This window comes from Limanda limanda, chromosome 6, assembly GCF_963576545.1.
Source record: "Limanda limanda chromosome 6, fLimLim1.1, whole genome shotgun sequence".
NCBI classification, from domain to species: Eukaryota; Metazoa; Chordata; class Actinopteri; order Pleuronectiformes; family Pleuronectidae; genus Limanda; species Limanda limanda.
In genome coordinates, this window is record NC_083641.1 from 17270012 (window position 1) to 17283019 (window position 13008).

A 13008-nucleotide genomic window follows, 5' to 3' on the forward strand; every position below is an offset into this window, starting at 1 on the left:
CACCACAGCCAGCCACCAGGTGGTGATAGAGATGGTTTGGCTTCACTTTTGGGGATCTGTCACATCTTTATACAATCTGTGATGCAGCAAATCACAACAGTAGTCCTTCCATAAGGGGGCCATTCACCATTTTATATCTTTTAAAACCTACACGCTATTGGATTTCCTCTTATGGCTCACCAGTCAATTGTGAAGCACTTTGAACTGTGCTAACCTGTCTGAAAGGTGCTATAAAAATACAAATTGATTGATCCAATTCTAAAGGCTTCGCTCAAAAACTTACAGTATAAGTCAATAGCTGCTTGAGTGTATTTGTTAGTATAACCTCCAAGGGTTCAATCTACACCATTTTGAAAGCAGGGGTATATATGCAGGGCATTTTTGTCATTATATACTGTATATATGAAACATTATAAAAATCTGTCTACCTGGCTTGCAGGGCCTCTCCTGGTTATGTTGAGTGAAGTTGTTTCCATGAGCCAGAGTTTGCAGGGCAGAAGCAAACATCCACCACCAGCACCTGAAACTGTTGCATCTGCAAGTCCTTTGCATTATCATGTTGTCCACCTGCTGTAGTACAGGGCAGGTGAGCGAAACACGGAGTTCTATGGCAGATTCAAGGAGAAATTATATCATTCGTCATCCAGGCTCTGTAAACAGCCTCTTGCCAGGTGGCCTGGCTTGTTTTGGACAAAGCCAAGAACGTTTGAATGATGCTGAATCTAAATAAGTACCTTGATAAACCTTCTCCTGTCCTGCTGTAGTTGTGCACACATAACCTGATGTGCCTCTAACAACCAGGCCTGTTAGTCTGCTCAACCTTCAATGGCGCGCTGAATGATTTATGAGGCCTGCGAGGTAATGTGACAGTGAAAGGGAGCAGGACTGGCCAGTGGTGGAGAGCAGCAGTGAAAGCAGAAAGTATGGTCGCCTGGTGCTGCTGGGTCACATTACAGCGTTTGTTCTTCTCAATCCTACCATGAAACTGATTAATGATTTGTCTTCCAGTGTATATCAACACAGCTTTGCTTGAGTGGAGGCTATCTGGACTGTGTGCGTCACAAACACAGAGACTGCTGAGTTCACAGCTCAGATAGCTGCTCTGATACAGTCCCTGTGTTTATGTGAGGCATACCTGCAACTTTCCAATTCACTTCTGAATTACCAATTTGATGAAGACACACTCAATACTATCACTGTTGTGCATTTGTGTTTACTTGCTCGTTCCCGCTTGCAATCCTGTAGAAAGAAAAATAAACTATGGATTGAGGGACCCACAACTGTGAGCTGCTCTGACCCATAAAAATGCATTTGTATGCATTTATATATATTATAAATATATGATTATTATCTTCAGCGATACTTTGAAATGAAAGATGAAGATTAAAATGTTTTGAAACATATCCAGTCATCCCCATCAAGAGTTAAACTTATATCGTCTACAGTGCACATTGTTATCAAAGTCTTCTGTGAGCACACACAGTATGATATTGTATGTGAACTGTTCAACGGTCGAGCATTCACTGTCTCTGTTTTTATGTAATAATAATAATAACTTTATTTTATAGCACTTATCTTAAAAAAGGTTACAAAAGGCTTCTCAGAAACAAAAATACATGGCAAAAAATGATGGACAGTAAGCAATGACTCACTCGACACTGTTATTGTATTGAAATGAATTTTGGACTTTGGATAACTTGAATAGCCTACATATTTCATCACGGTAGCCATGAACTATGATCCTGCATTGACGACTGGCAGCTTACCTAACCAAAGAGGGTTCAACTTTCACACACATATCCATGTCGTTGTTTGGAGAAAAAAAGGTCCACATTTACAAATGCAAAACACCATAATTAGATTGATATCAAATCTTTATGAATTAAAATGATGTAAGACGATGATTGGAATTAGGCAGCTGTTGTATAACATTTAACATGGCATTTAATAATTACATGAAAAAAACAATGTAAATATATTAACATGCACTAAAATATGCACCTTAAGTTTTTATGTAAATTGTTATTCCTAGTTGTTGTTGTTTTTGTGAAAACCACAAGGTTTATTAGAGTCAACAGTGTTTGACCATGGCTGGTTGGACCTGTTTTGCTCTGACATCACAAACACTGTGTAAACTGTTGATTGTCAAGTTACAAAACAAGCAATGACAATCAAAGCTGGATGAGATAATCTAAGACTGAATACACCGAATTCTTGCACAACTCAAACCCCACTTCACATCTTGCACAATGTAGTAGATATCCACAACAGTGACCAATTGACCCAACTATAAAAAAAGAAATTGGATTATTGTGGTGCCGGGAAAAGTGGGGCTTTGACGGTGAAAGGCCAGAAATCCAAATGCCAAATGTCTTATCTGACATTGTGAGCATACAAACTTGGACATGTTGAACTCTTCTGGGTTGCTCGAAAAAACTTTACTGCATTTCTTGTGCAGAAAGAAAAAAGGTCTGAGTCGGCTGCAGTTGTTCTCTCTTAAAACAGAATTCTCTTCTATTTGCAGCATTTTTTTTTTTACTGTTGGTCTATGACACTGGTTATCACGGTACTTTATCTTGAAGTGGTGCCTTCCTATTGACATGTCCTTTAATCAGTAAAAAAATGCTGTTACATTTTACGAGAGTACAGCAGTTTGTGTGTGTATGTGTGTGTTGTGTCCTGTCATCACTGTGACCCTCCACGTGTTGACTGTTGACACAGGCAGAGTTTGGGCAGCCGCTCTGATAACAAGCTCTTTATAAGTCAGACGAGAGGAGACGTCTCCCTGCAGATCTCTGATTGTCAGGTTAAGACCAGACACTCGCTCACGTATTGATCTTCTCGTCTGAGGCTAAGAAGTGATTTTTAGGTTTCCAGTACCTGGTTCCTTCTAGTGGGAAAATTCTTGTGTATTTCTTTCCATAGACATATAAAAATGCATCGAAAAGCCGTGATCTTCGCCCTGTCATTCTTGACAATTTCAGGTATATATTACTCCTCAAATGTTATTTAATATGCTTTATTTTGAAGTGATTTTTTTTTTTTTTAAATGGCTTATTCTTTGTTTAAAGCGTACCCACTGCACCGTGACACCAGGGAAGCAACCTGGACTGACTCAAAAGCAAACCAGGCTCACGACAAGACAGACCTCACAAAGGATGTGGAGTAAGTTGACCATATATAGCGTTTAAAATCCTGAAGTGAATGTCTGACATTTTTATAAAGGATTGTTTCTGTCTGTCTTTTCAAAGTAACCTCTACAAAAGTCACCTGGACAGCAGCAGCCTTTACAACAAGGAGGATGACCACAACACAAACCCTATGGTAGAAGAGATGCAGCGCAAACTCATCATGGAGTCAGAGCGTCTGCGTACTCGTCTGCGCCAAGAGCTGGCCGAGCTGCAGGAGAGGTTGTCCCCATCTCAAGCCCACCTCAGCTCCACCCTGGCCAGCCTCAGGGAGCTCTTGGCTCCTCTCAGCCAGCAGCTTCAGAGCTCCCTCAGTAGCATCACCCGAGAGCTGTGCGGCCAGCTGAGCCTCTACCTGCAGGACCTGGATACAGCAGATGCCCGGGCAGAGGCCCAGGCAGAGACAGGCAGTGCGGCTCGCCACCAGAAGACCTTCCACTGGATGACACAAGCCCTGGACGGCAGCAGTTCAAAGCTGGCCAACGTCATCACTGACTTCCATAGTAAAACTGCCGGGGTGATTGAACGTTTCACAGAGATCGGTGCTAACGAGGAGGGTGCAGCCAGGTCAGACGTCTGGGAGGTGATGAGCTCCAGGCTTGGACAGGAAGTGAGATCACTGAGGTCGGAGACACAGAACATGGCGGTGGCTCTGAAAGTAGGGCTCGCTGCTCTGCTGGAAACCTCAGTACCTTCTGAAGCTGAAGTGACAGCGAGTGTGGAGCGGTTCTGCCAGAAGGCTGCCTCACTGAGCCAAGTGTTTCAGATCCAGATGGAGAAGTTGTTTCAGGAGCCGGAGGAGCAGAGAGCCTCCAGCCTGTCACCCTCCTCTTCCTCTTCTTCGTCCACGCAGCCTGCTGGCTCTCTGCAGGAGGACTTTTCAGTTAAACTCTCAGCTCTGATTCAAGACATTCTGCACTCAGTATAGAGACAGTCCCCTGAGCATTATTATTTAAATATGACTTAACATGGTCCATTTAAAATGAATCTTGTACATGATTGTTTTTTAGTTTGCCACTGTAACAGCCAAGTAAGTAGCATGTAAATATTTTTGAATGTATGGATGTGATTGATGTATATGTTTCATTATGTATGTGAAGGAGTGTGTCAATATGTGTTTACTGTACCATGTGAGAAAATGCTGCCTGTGGAGAGTAAAGTTATTGCTGATATAAATTTCATGTCGTTATTTTTTTAATTAAACAATCAGCCACAGAGTTTAAAACCAACTGTACATAAACTTTATTTGAAGTCTGCACAAATTATCTATTTCATAATCAATTTTGCAAGTAAGCAATGAAGTCAAAATCCTGACACTTATACAATTGTAGAAAAAACTCAAAGATATTATCAAATCTATACTTTTATAAAATATCAAAATAACTGTTAAGTTTAAGGTTTTTATGCATAGTCCAGGCTTAACTCTTCGTTCATTATCATTAAACAACTATCGAATTTAGATGAGTATAAAAAAAACATTATACAAAATACCTGAGTAATAAATTGCTTTCCATATTTATCTGACAAGAACATGTGGTTATTACTGAAAAATCACAATCAGCGCTTTATGAGGTTTGAGGTGACAAGGCAGAGAGAATTTGCCGCTCGATCTGTCAATCAAAGGCATGTAATCCTCCCGCCCAATAAAACTTCTTCAGGACAAACCACCCGCCCAGAACCAGCAGGGCAGCAGCCGCTGAGCCAAACACCACCCCGACCGCCAGGCCCGTCACGTCCACAGCCTCCTTCTCTGGTGCCAAGTCATTACCTGATGCAGACAGGGAGGAAGAATGGAGAGTCAACCATATCTTTCGATGATGAGGTATTTCTGGACGTATGATGTGAATCAAGTGTACTCACTGTAGGCCGCTGCAAATGGCCTGCCTTGGGTGAGGGAAGAGGAGAGAGTCATGGAAAACGTTTATCTTGGTGCTGTTTTTCAATAATTGTAGAATATTTTTCAATAATTTATAATATATACAAACAGCTCATACTTTCTGGAGCAGTGTAAAGAGGTCCGACTGAAACAGTGGCTGATTCTCTGCTTTCTTCACCGAAAGGAGTCACTGACCTTTTTCTTCTGGTGTTACAGGCCTGAAAAACAACAAGCTATGTTGATCCATGTCACATAGTTTAACACAATGGTTTTCCAATGCACATTTTAAGTTTTAAGTCATCCAGCCATCCATCCACTATCCATACAGTTCATCCTTTAAAGGGTTCAGGGAGCTGGAGCCAATCCCAGCTGACATTGGACGAGGGGTGGGGTAAATGGCCTGTATTTATTTTATTGCACATTTCTAGTCTACTATCAAGGTGCAGTTTTGCCATTAAACCATTCACACGCATTCTATGTGCAGCACTCTCTCTATCACACATCACAGCAGAGCGGTCAGGGGCAATTTGGGGTTCAGAGTCTTGCCCAAGGACACATCAGCCAGGCATCAAATCATTGTTATTCCGGTTATTGGACGACCCGCTCAACCTTCTGAGCCATAGCCATTGGGTCAACATACAGAGACAAACAACCATTCACTCTCAGCTTTGAGTTTCAAATCAAGCCAAGCACATCATGCATGTCTTGGGCTGTGGGAGGGAGCAAGAGCATCCGGACAAAAATACAAAAACCACACACACACTCAAAATATATATTTTTGAGTGTTTCCTTGAGTCAACTTACAGCCACCAGCTCTTGACATTTGTTGGGCTCACAGAGTCTCAGTATGCAGTGCAGATAGCTGCTGGACTTTTCCTGGTCACGGTGCTGTACGAAGCGGAAAGCCTCAAAGTCGAACCTGGCGACCATGGAAAGGCCATTGCTTGTCACCTTTGACCTCTGGTCCACTGAACAGCTGGTGGAGGGAAGAGTTATTTAGTTTATATGTCAAAACAGCCGTCCCAAAGCCGTATTTGTACTGAAGGTGTGTACTTCTGTACCCGACGAAGAAGTTGTGCTGCTCGTTGAGCGACATGTTGTAAGTAGTGGGAGTACTGAAGCAGTGATCCAGCAGGACATGGAAACTGAAAACAGGACAGTGTTGTACAATCATGTATTTTTTTTGCCACAAGAATACGCTGTGCTCACTTTGACATCAATATTTGTTTTCTGATAAACTTGTTGACCAGCAGCATCCCCTCATCCAAATGGACTTCACTTACTTTCCTGTGAGGTTGACGGCCTTGACCTCCACATAGATCCTGGTTCGCAGCTGGAGACCTGCTGGAGGCAACACTAACGGGTTGGTGTAGTCTGAGTCCTGGAGGAAATAAGTTGTACAGTGAAACAAATGAAGACACACAGCTCTTGAATGTATAAGTTGAAATCAGCTTGTCTACTTACATTAAAAACAGCCATTTCCAATGCATTAATGAATGTTCCATTGTTATCCTTGGTCGCCACCGAGACAGAGGAGCTGGAAATTCATGGAAAAGGTGAAGATGTCATTTAAGATCTACTTGTCTAGACAATCGCACAAATAGCTTGTTCCTATGATTACTCACGCCACAATCTGTGTATTGTTGATGAGGTACTCCAGTGGGTAGGTGCAGGAGAAGTGATAGTAGAGGTCAGTGGAGTAGCTGATCAGCCCCTGGTCAGATCTGGGTGTGTCAATGAAGCCTGTGATGACAACTGCCTGGATGTTTTGGAAGCTGGCGAAGGGACCTGTGGGATCCGGGGTCTTGTCGACAATCTGAACGAGACGGAAAAAAGACACAAGCCTCACATGGGTTTGTTGTACAGATCCAAATATCCGTATACCGTTAGTTTCCTCCTTTATCTCTGTCAGCATCATATAGCGCCTTCCTGACCTGCAGAGACTGGCGACAGGAGTTATCCAGACTGTGGTTGACAGGGAGAAGGTAACGAATGACTGGGGGGGCCACGCTGGTGTCGACGGTGCCCATGCACGCCATGTTGTTGTGGGCCCCGTTCAGAGCCAGGTTTGTGGTGTTGAAGCCTGCCCACTGAGCCGTGCACAGGTTGATCTCCAGGGTGATCATGTTGGTTCCACAGTCCACCATCAAGTCTGAGCTGTCTGTGAAAGAGACAGAGAAACCGAGGAGATTTAAAGAGTAGAACCGCTTTCATGAAAAGTCTATCATTCAGCTGCTGGGATAAAATGAGATTAAAAAAATGTAAATAGTCACTGTCACTGTTGTATATACGTTGCTGTTTTGATAACTTTATAATGATTGTGAAATAAATTGACCCAGACATTGTCGTTTCAATTATGGGACACAGTGAAAATCCTAGTGAACCTACCTGGTGTCCTCTCATACTCGGAAGAGCAGTTATAGAGACACAGAGCAGGATGCAGGAGTGCCACCAGCAGAGGGAGACAAAGATAAAGAGCCATGCTGATTCTAATGAGTCCTGTATTCATATGGAGAAAAAAAACAATATCAACAATCAAAAACATATGATATTACACTAAAATATAATTTATAAGTTAAGTTAAAGCAAATGCACCAAAATGCTGATGATTATTTAGGGGAAAAAACATGATTTGGTGAATGTTTAATTTACTACTTTTCAGTATCAAATTAGTGTTGCAAGTTGTGGTTTTGCAGAGCTGATATAGTTGATCTTTCAATTTTTGCACAAATCCATGAAATAATGTGATTTAAAATCAGTGCATCATTTAAGACCTGAGGAGTGACTTACCTTGCTGGCACCTGAGCCGCTGTTTGTCACATCTAGTCATGCAATGTGTCTTATATACTGTTAGACAATCTCGAGACACATAAAACCATAGAGGTGGGACTCTCAAGTCTTCCGTGTAGCTAAATATAGACACCCACACACACAAACACACATACACACAGACATACGCACACACATACGCACACAATTATTCACTTCTCCATTAGACAGAAGCAGCTCCAGGCAGGGTTAATGTCAGACCTTTACCTTCTTGATGTGTCAGTGGGCTTTGGCAAAGACCTTGACGGTTACTTATAACTGCAGTCTCATATTTCCTTTATTTAAAATAACTAATATTAAAGATGGTTGAGTCAACTGTTGTTGAATTTATGTTTATATTTATTGAATAAACATTTTGCACATTGATGTCAGACACTGTGTTTTCTAATTTATGTTGTAGATATTGTCACACCTTGAACAGAATGTAAGGACCTATGAGACAAATTGTATTTTGTCAATATGGGCCATACAGTTAAAATTAGCTGTGCAGGTCCTTGATGAGCTCGAGTAAATGTGAGTAAAACAATCAGAGAAAGAGAGTTGACGGAAAACGAGCAGAATAAAAAACTGTTTATATGATAATTCTGATGACACTGTATTAACCATCACTTTTAACCAAGGCACTGTGGTTCAGACCCAATGAATTACAAATCATTCTTCACAACCAAACCCTTAAAAACGTTTCAGTCTAATACCAGATGTGTATTTGTGTGTGTTGTATTGAATAGTGGAGTCATGTCTCGAGAGCGATCCACCTTGAATAGATGAAAGGTGATCGTGCTGGCCACAAGCTATGAAGTACCCAGCCAACCAGGGGAAACCTTTGTTAATTTCCCTTGCATGGCAAACTTCCCCTCTATTTTCTCTGTATAGTGGCATCACAGAGAGTCTACATAGCTTAAGGCCACGACTGTTACCACTCAACTGAGAAGTCCCCATTGTCCCTCAGAGCTGTAGAAAGAAAAGGAACGTCAGTGATGCTCTCAAAGTGCCCGTGGTGAGAGAGGACATTTGTCACACTATCCACGAATACGATCTCTTCCATCCTCACATGCATCTGAGGATTAAAGCAGGGCGCCTGTTTAATAACATGCTGCTGGCCTTTTTTACTCTCTAATAACGTCGATTTTGTTTTCCGGTTATCCAATTTCTCTGCAGGGACAGAGATAATTGGAAGTTATGTAAGAGTGGCTGGACATGATGTTTATATGTCCACTTGGTGAAGGATCAGAGTGAACATCAAATAACCCTTAAATAATCATGTAAACCGTTGATAGCACATAAAATAAATGTAGAACATTTATAAAACGTAAATGTTTTCACTCCCCCAATGAAAATCATTTACCTGCAGTCATAGGGATATTGAAATACAAACGGAAGCCTTATGTGTTCCTTCAAGTGGTAACAAAATGTCCTGCTAGAGAAAGTTTTTATTTCTAACCTCGAAACGATATGTTATATGTTCATATGTGTTTGTTTTTTGATAGTTAGCAAGATTATGCAAAAACCACTGGACCCATTACAAACTTGGTAGGATGCGGTGTAGGTCAGGATGGAAATGTATAACATTCTAGTGCGGATCCAGAGTCTTTGTGACATTTCTACTGATTTAAAAGGGAATATTTAATGGATCTTGATGACAACAATCTGTCAATATTTATGAGTGTGTGCAATTTGGTGCAGTTTCATTGAATTTAAGGGGACTGTTGGTCCTGGGAGGCGTATAAGCGGTCCACTCAGTGCCATTCTAGATTTTAAATGCATTGTCGTGAATCTAAAAACATGGCAGGTATTTTTGATATGCATGGTTGTGATTGGATAGCATATAGCACATGATGGCTACATGGGTATACTATAAATACAATAGTACAGACCATGATATACATTACTCAAAGAGTCAGCATTTAGGAGATAATTGAAGATTTGTTACTATGATTATCATGACAGTGTCCTGTGGTACATAGTGATTAGAAAAAATCTTTACTGGTTCCTTTCAATAGCTAGTGAGACACAATGACATTAGAAAACAATGAAGACACGGCCCAGGGGAGGAAACAGATTAAGTATTGGAGGAAAGAGGATACACTGGGAAGCTGGTGAGGAGACGGAACTGTACTCTGGGCATGTACAGTAAAGCAGATCATCAGCTAATGACCCCTCAGGGTGTGAAGATCTCGTAAACTCAGTGGTAAATAAACATGCAACAAATTCACAGATGCAGAGTTTTTGTCTGTTCCGTACAAGAAACTATGCGCACACTAGTATTATATTATCAGTTTCTGTATTATTATAGAAAAAGCATTCAGATGCTTAATTAAAAGTGCCAGCAGTGATGCAAAAATAAAACCTAAAAAAGACTTAACATTTACATTTACTTAAAAGAACTTGTGAAGTTATTATTAGCAAAACTTGCTAAAGGAAATCTTAATATTAATTTAAGATTTAAAAGTAAAAGTACTCATGCAGATTCAGAACAATGTCCAGTTTGACTGATACATATCACTTCGACTTTTTCACTTGCATCCTCGCATTTTAAATGTATATAGTAGAGTTTTTGAGTTTTTCATTGATTCATATATATATATATATATGTCATGCAATGTGCTGGTACTCAAATTTATAAAAAATTTTGGACATTTCTTTATTTTCTGCATTATGTAAAACCATGCAAGATGTTCTGAGAGGAAACGTCTCTTTGGTGGAAATGCTAACAACTTAAAACAAGTGTAGGGCCCAGCTCTAGAAAAAAATCTACAGTTTTATAAGCAGTCACCAAAGTCAAACAGATTGGGAATAATCTCAAATGTGTTGTATTTTATGAATCATGTTCTTAAAGTCTTAATATCAAAATAAAATCAAAATAACTACAGATTCCTGTAAGTTCACTATAGCACAGTAAAAGCACAATATTTCCCTCTGAATTATAATTGAGAAGAAGAAGAGGGCAGCATAAAGCAGACAAACTGATATAGATTATATTAGATTATCAGAGTTATAATAAGTACAGTCCTTGTTTCATGAGTCGTTTGGTGTCATCTGCTGGACAAAGTCAGACCAGGCTCAGTTCTCTCAGTGTAATAGACTTGTGATTCACAAAGCAAGAGACACCACCTCCCCTGCAGTGAACACACAGCACAGTCAAAGCCTTTGTATATTGTGGTTCCAATAAAACAGGCATCACTTCTAATGAAAATTAGGTTCTGTGGAGTCAACTAAGACACAAAATCCTGCACCCCCTGCAAATGAATGCATCAATGCTGGATCACCAACTGCTCCAAGGATCCTGATTTTACTGAATAATGCTTTTATTGTCTTACATTTTTGTTAAATTAAATGACCACATAGTTCATAGCAGATAAATATGCAAATATTGCACACAAAGTGAGACAAAGAGGGGGTATGGGAGGTCCTTTGTTGTCCCTTGGCCAACCCTCTGGTAACTCTTGTGTGTCTGCCCTAATCCTGGGGGAGATGTGTTTATATGTTGAAAGGGATTTAAAAAGTCTGCAGCAGTTTATACAATTTTTCAAATGCTTATGCAACGTTACAAGATCCGTTATAACAGAACAGCTGTATAAACAGGCCAGCATTAAAATCCTTCTGTGAAATGATCTGTGGTGCACTTCTGTTTGTCGCACACACAATCTCTGAGCCTGTTGCCCTGCAATAAAGATACTGATGATAGGATAAAAGTGCAACAAGGGCAGTGTTCATAACACACACAGTCACACCTCCTCATCACATGACAGGCGTCTGCGTCTGCCGGCCAATAATCAAATTAATTATGGAGGCTTTCTAAAGGAAAAATATCATTCAAGGTTACATATGACAAGCTTCCAGAGGCGCCGTCTAACAACTAGACGCCTGCACGACAAACACACTTGTGTTACCACTGGAGACAGAAGCAGACAACAGAGCAACACACAGAGAAACCCCCAACAGCCTGTCCTCTCTCTGCTCCCCAGAGAGGAGCGGGTGTTCATTACTCTGCTTCCAAGGTCATCTGTTGACGGCTGTTGTCAAAATCATGCATCACAAGAGAAGGATAAACTGCAGATTAAAGCAACGCCATGTTTCTTTTTTTTTACTGTAAAACAGTGATGCCTTCATTCCCACTCATCACCCTGAACGTCTGCTCTTGCTCTGTAAAATGACTGTCAGTCGCTCCTTCAATTGTTAGAATCAGTCCTGGCAAGTTCAAGTGCAATGTTGAACTGTTGATCAGTTAAAAGGACTCAGAGGGTCATTACAAATTCAGTGTGGGTTTCCAATATTCAGCCAGGAAACATTTGAAAAATTAAGAATTCTAAACAGAGTTTGGTGAAGTTGGCAAAGCAGCAGCTCTCTGAAAAACCTGTAATCGTTCACAAATGGAGCAGAATTAATGTCATCCCATCCTTCCTGCAAATCTCCATCAAACATGTAACCCATCACCATCATATTTAGATTAATCTTTTTTTTTGCCATCTGTTATTTTTCCATGATTCCTTTTTTTTACTTTTTGCGACAATCTTTCTTTTCTTCTGCCCAAATGTTGTCATTGTACTTAAAATTGTTCAGTGCTGTTCTTACACACTGTGTTTTGATGTGTGTTTTAAACTGGGAGTTGTGTGAGGTGGTAGTTTACTAGTCTTGTAGTTGTGTACATGTTAGGTTGTGTCCTCGATCTTTTTGTTGTCACCACTGTCTGTTTGTTGGTTGGTTGGTTGTTGGTCGCCTGGTTAGTCGGTTGTTGGTCTGTCGGTTTTTGTTTTGTTGGTTGGTTGGTCGGTCGGTTGTTAGTCAGTTGGTTGTCAGTTGTTGTTTGGTTGCCTGGTTGCCTAGTTGGTTGGTCGGTCTGTTGGTCGGTGGGTTGTTGGTCGGTCTTTGGTTGGTTGGTTGGTTGTTGTTGGGTTGCCTGGTTGCCTGGTTGGTTGGTCGGTCTGTTGTTTGTTGGTTGGTTGTTGCCGGTGGTCGGTGAATTGTTGGTCGGCTGCTTGTTGATTGGTTAGTGGTTGTTTATTTTGCGGCAGGATTATACAAAAACTACTGGAAGTGTATGAAATTCGGTGCAGATCCACATAAGAAGCTTCAGGGCAATGATAGGCCTCGGTGGAGGTGCACTCTTTTAGTGCC

General features: G+C 40.9%; 2 protein-coding genes across 2 annotated transcripts; one reads left to right on the forward strand and one right to left on the reverse strand.

Moving 5' to 3' along the window:
* Positions 1-2767: 2767 nt before the first annotated feature.
* zgc:162608 (uncharacterized protein LOC100037332 homolog) lies at positions 2768-4364 on the forward strand. The gene is made up of 3 exons (XM_061072923.1): positions 2768-2984; positions 3072-3165; positions 3252-4364. The coding sequence occupies exons 1-3, from the start codon at positions 2936-2938 to the stop codon at positions 4114-4116; spliced, it is 1008 nt and encodes a 335-aa protein (XP_060928906.1). The 5' UTR covers positions 2768-2935; the 3' UTR covers positions 4117-4364.
* Positions 4365-4387: 23 nt separating this feature from the next.
* Positions 4388-7546, reverse strand: LOC133003253 (zona pellucida-like domain-containing protein 1). The gene is made up of 10 exons (XM_061072922.1): positions 7453-7546; positions 6999-7225; positions 6690-6880; positions 6529-6601; positions 6348-6445; positions 6126-6209; positions 5869-6040; positions 5183-5282; positions 5049-5072; positions 4388-4956 (listed from the first exon to the last, which is right to left on the reverse strand). Exons 1-10 carry the CDS (start codon positions 7544-7546, stop codon positions 4802-4804), a joined length of 1218 nt encoding a protein of 405 aa, XP_060928905.1. The 3' UTR covers positions 4388-4801.
* Between the last annotated feature and the right edge of the window lie 5462 nt (positions 7547-13008).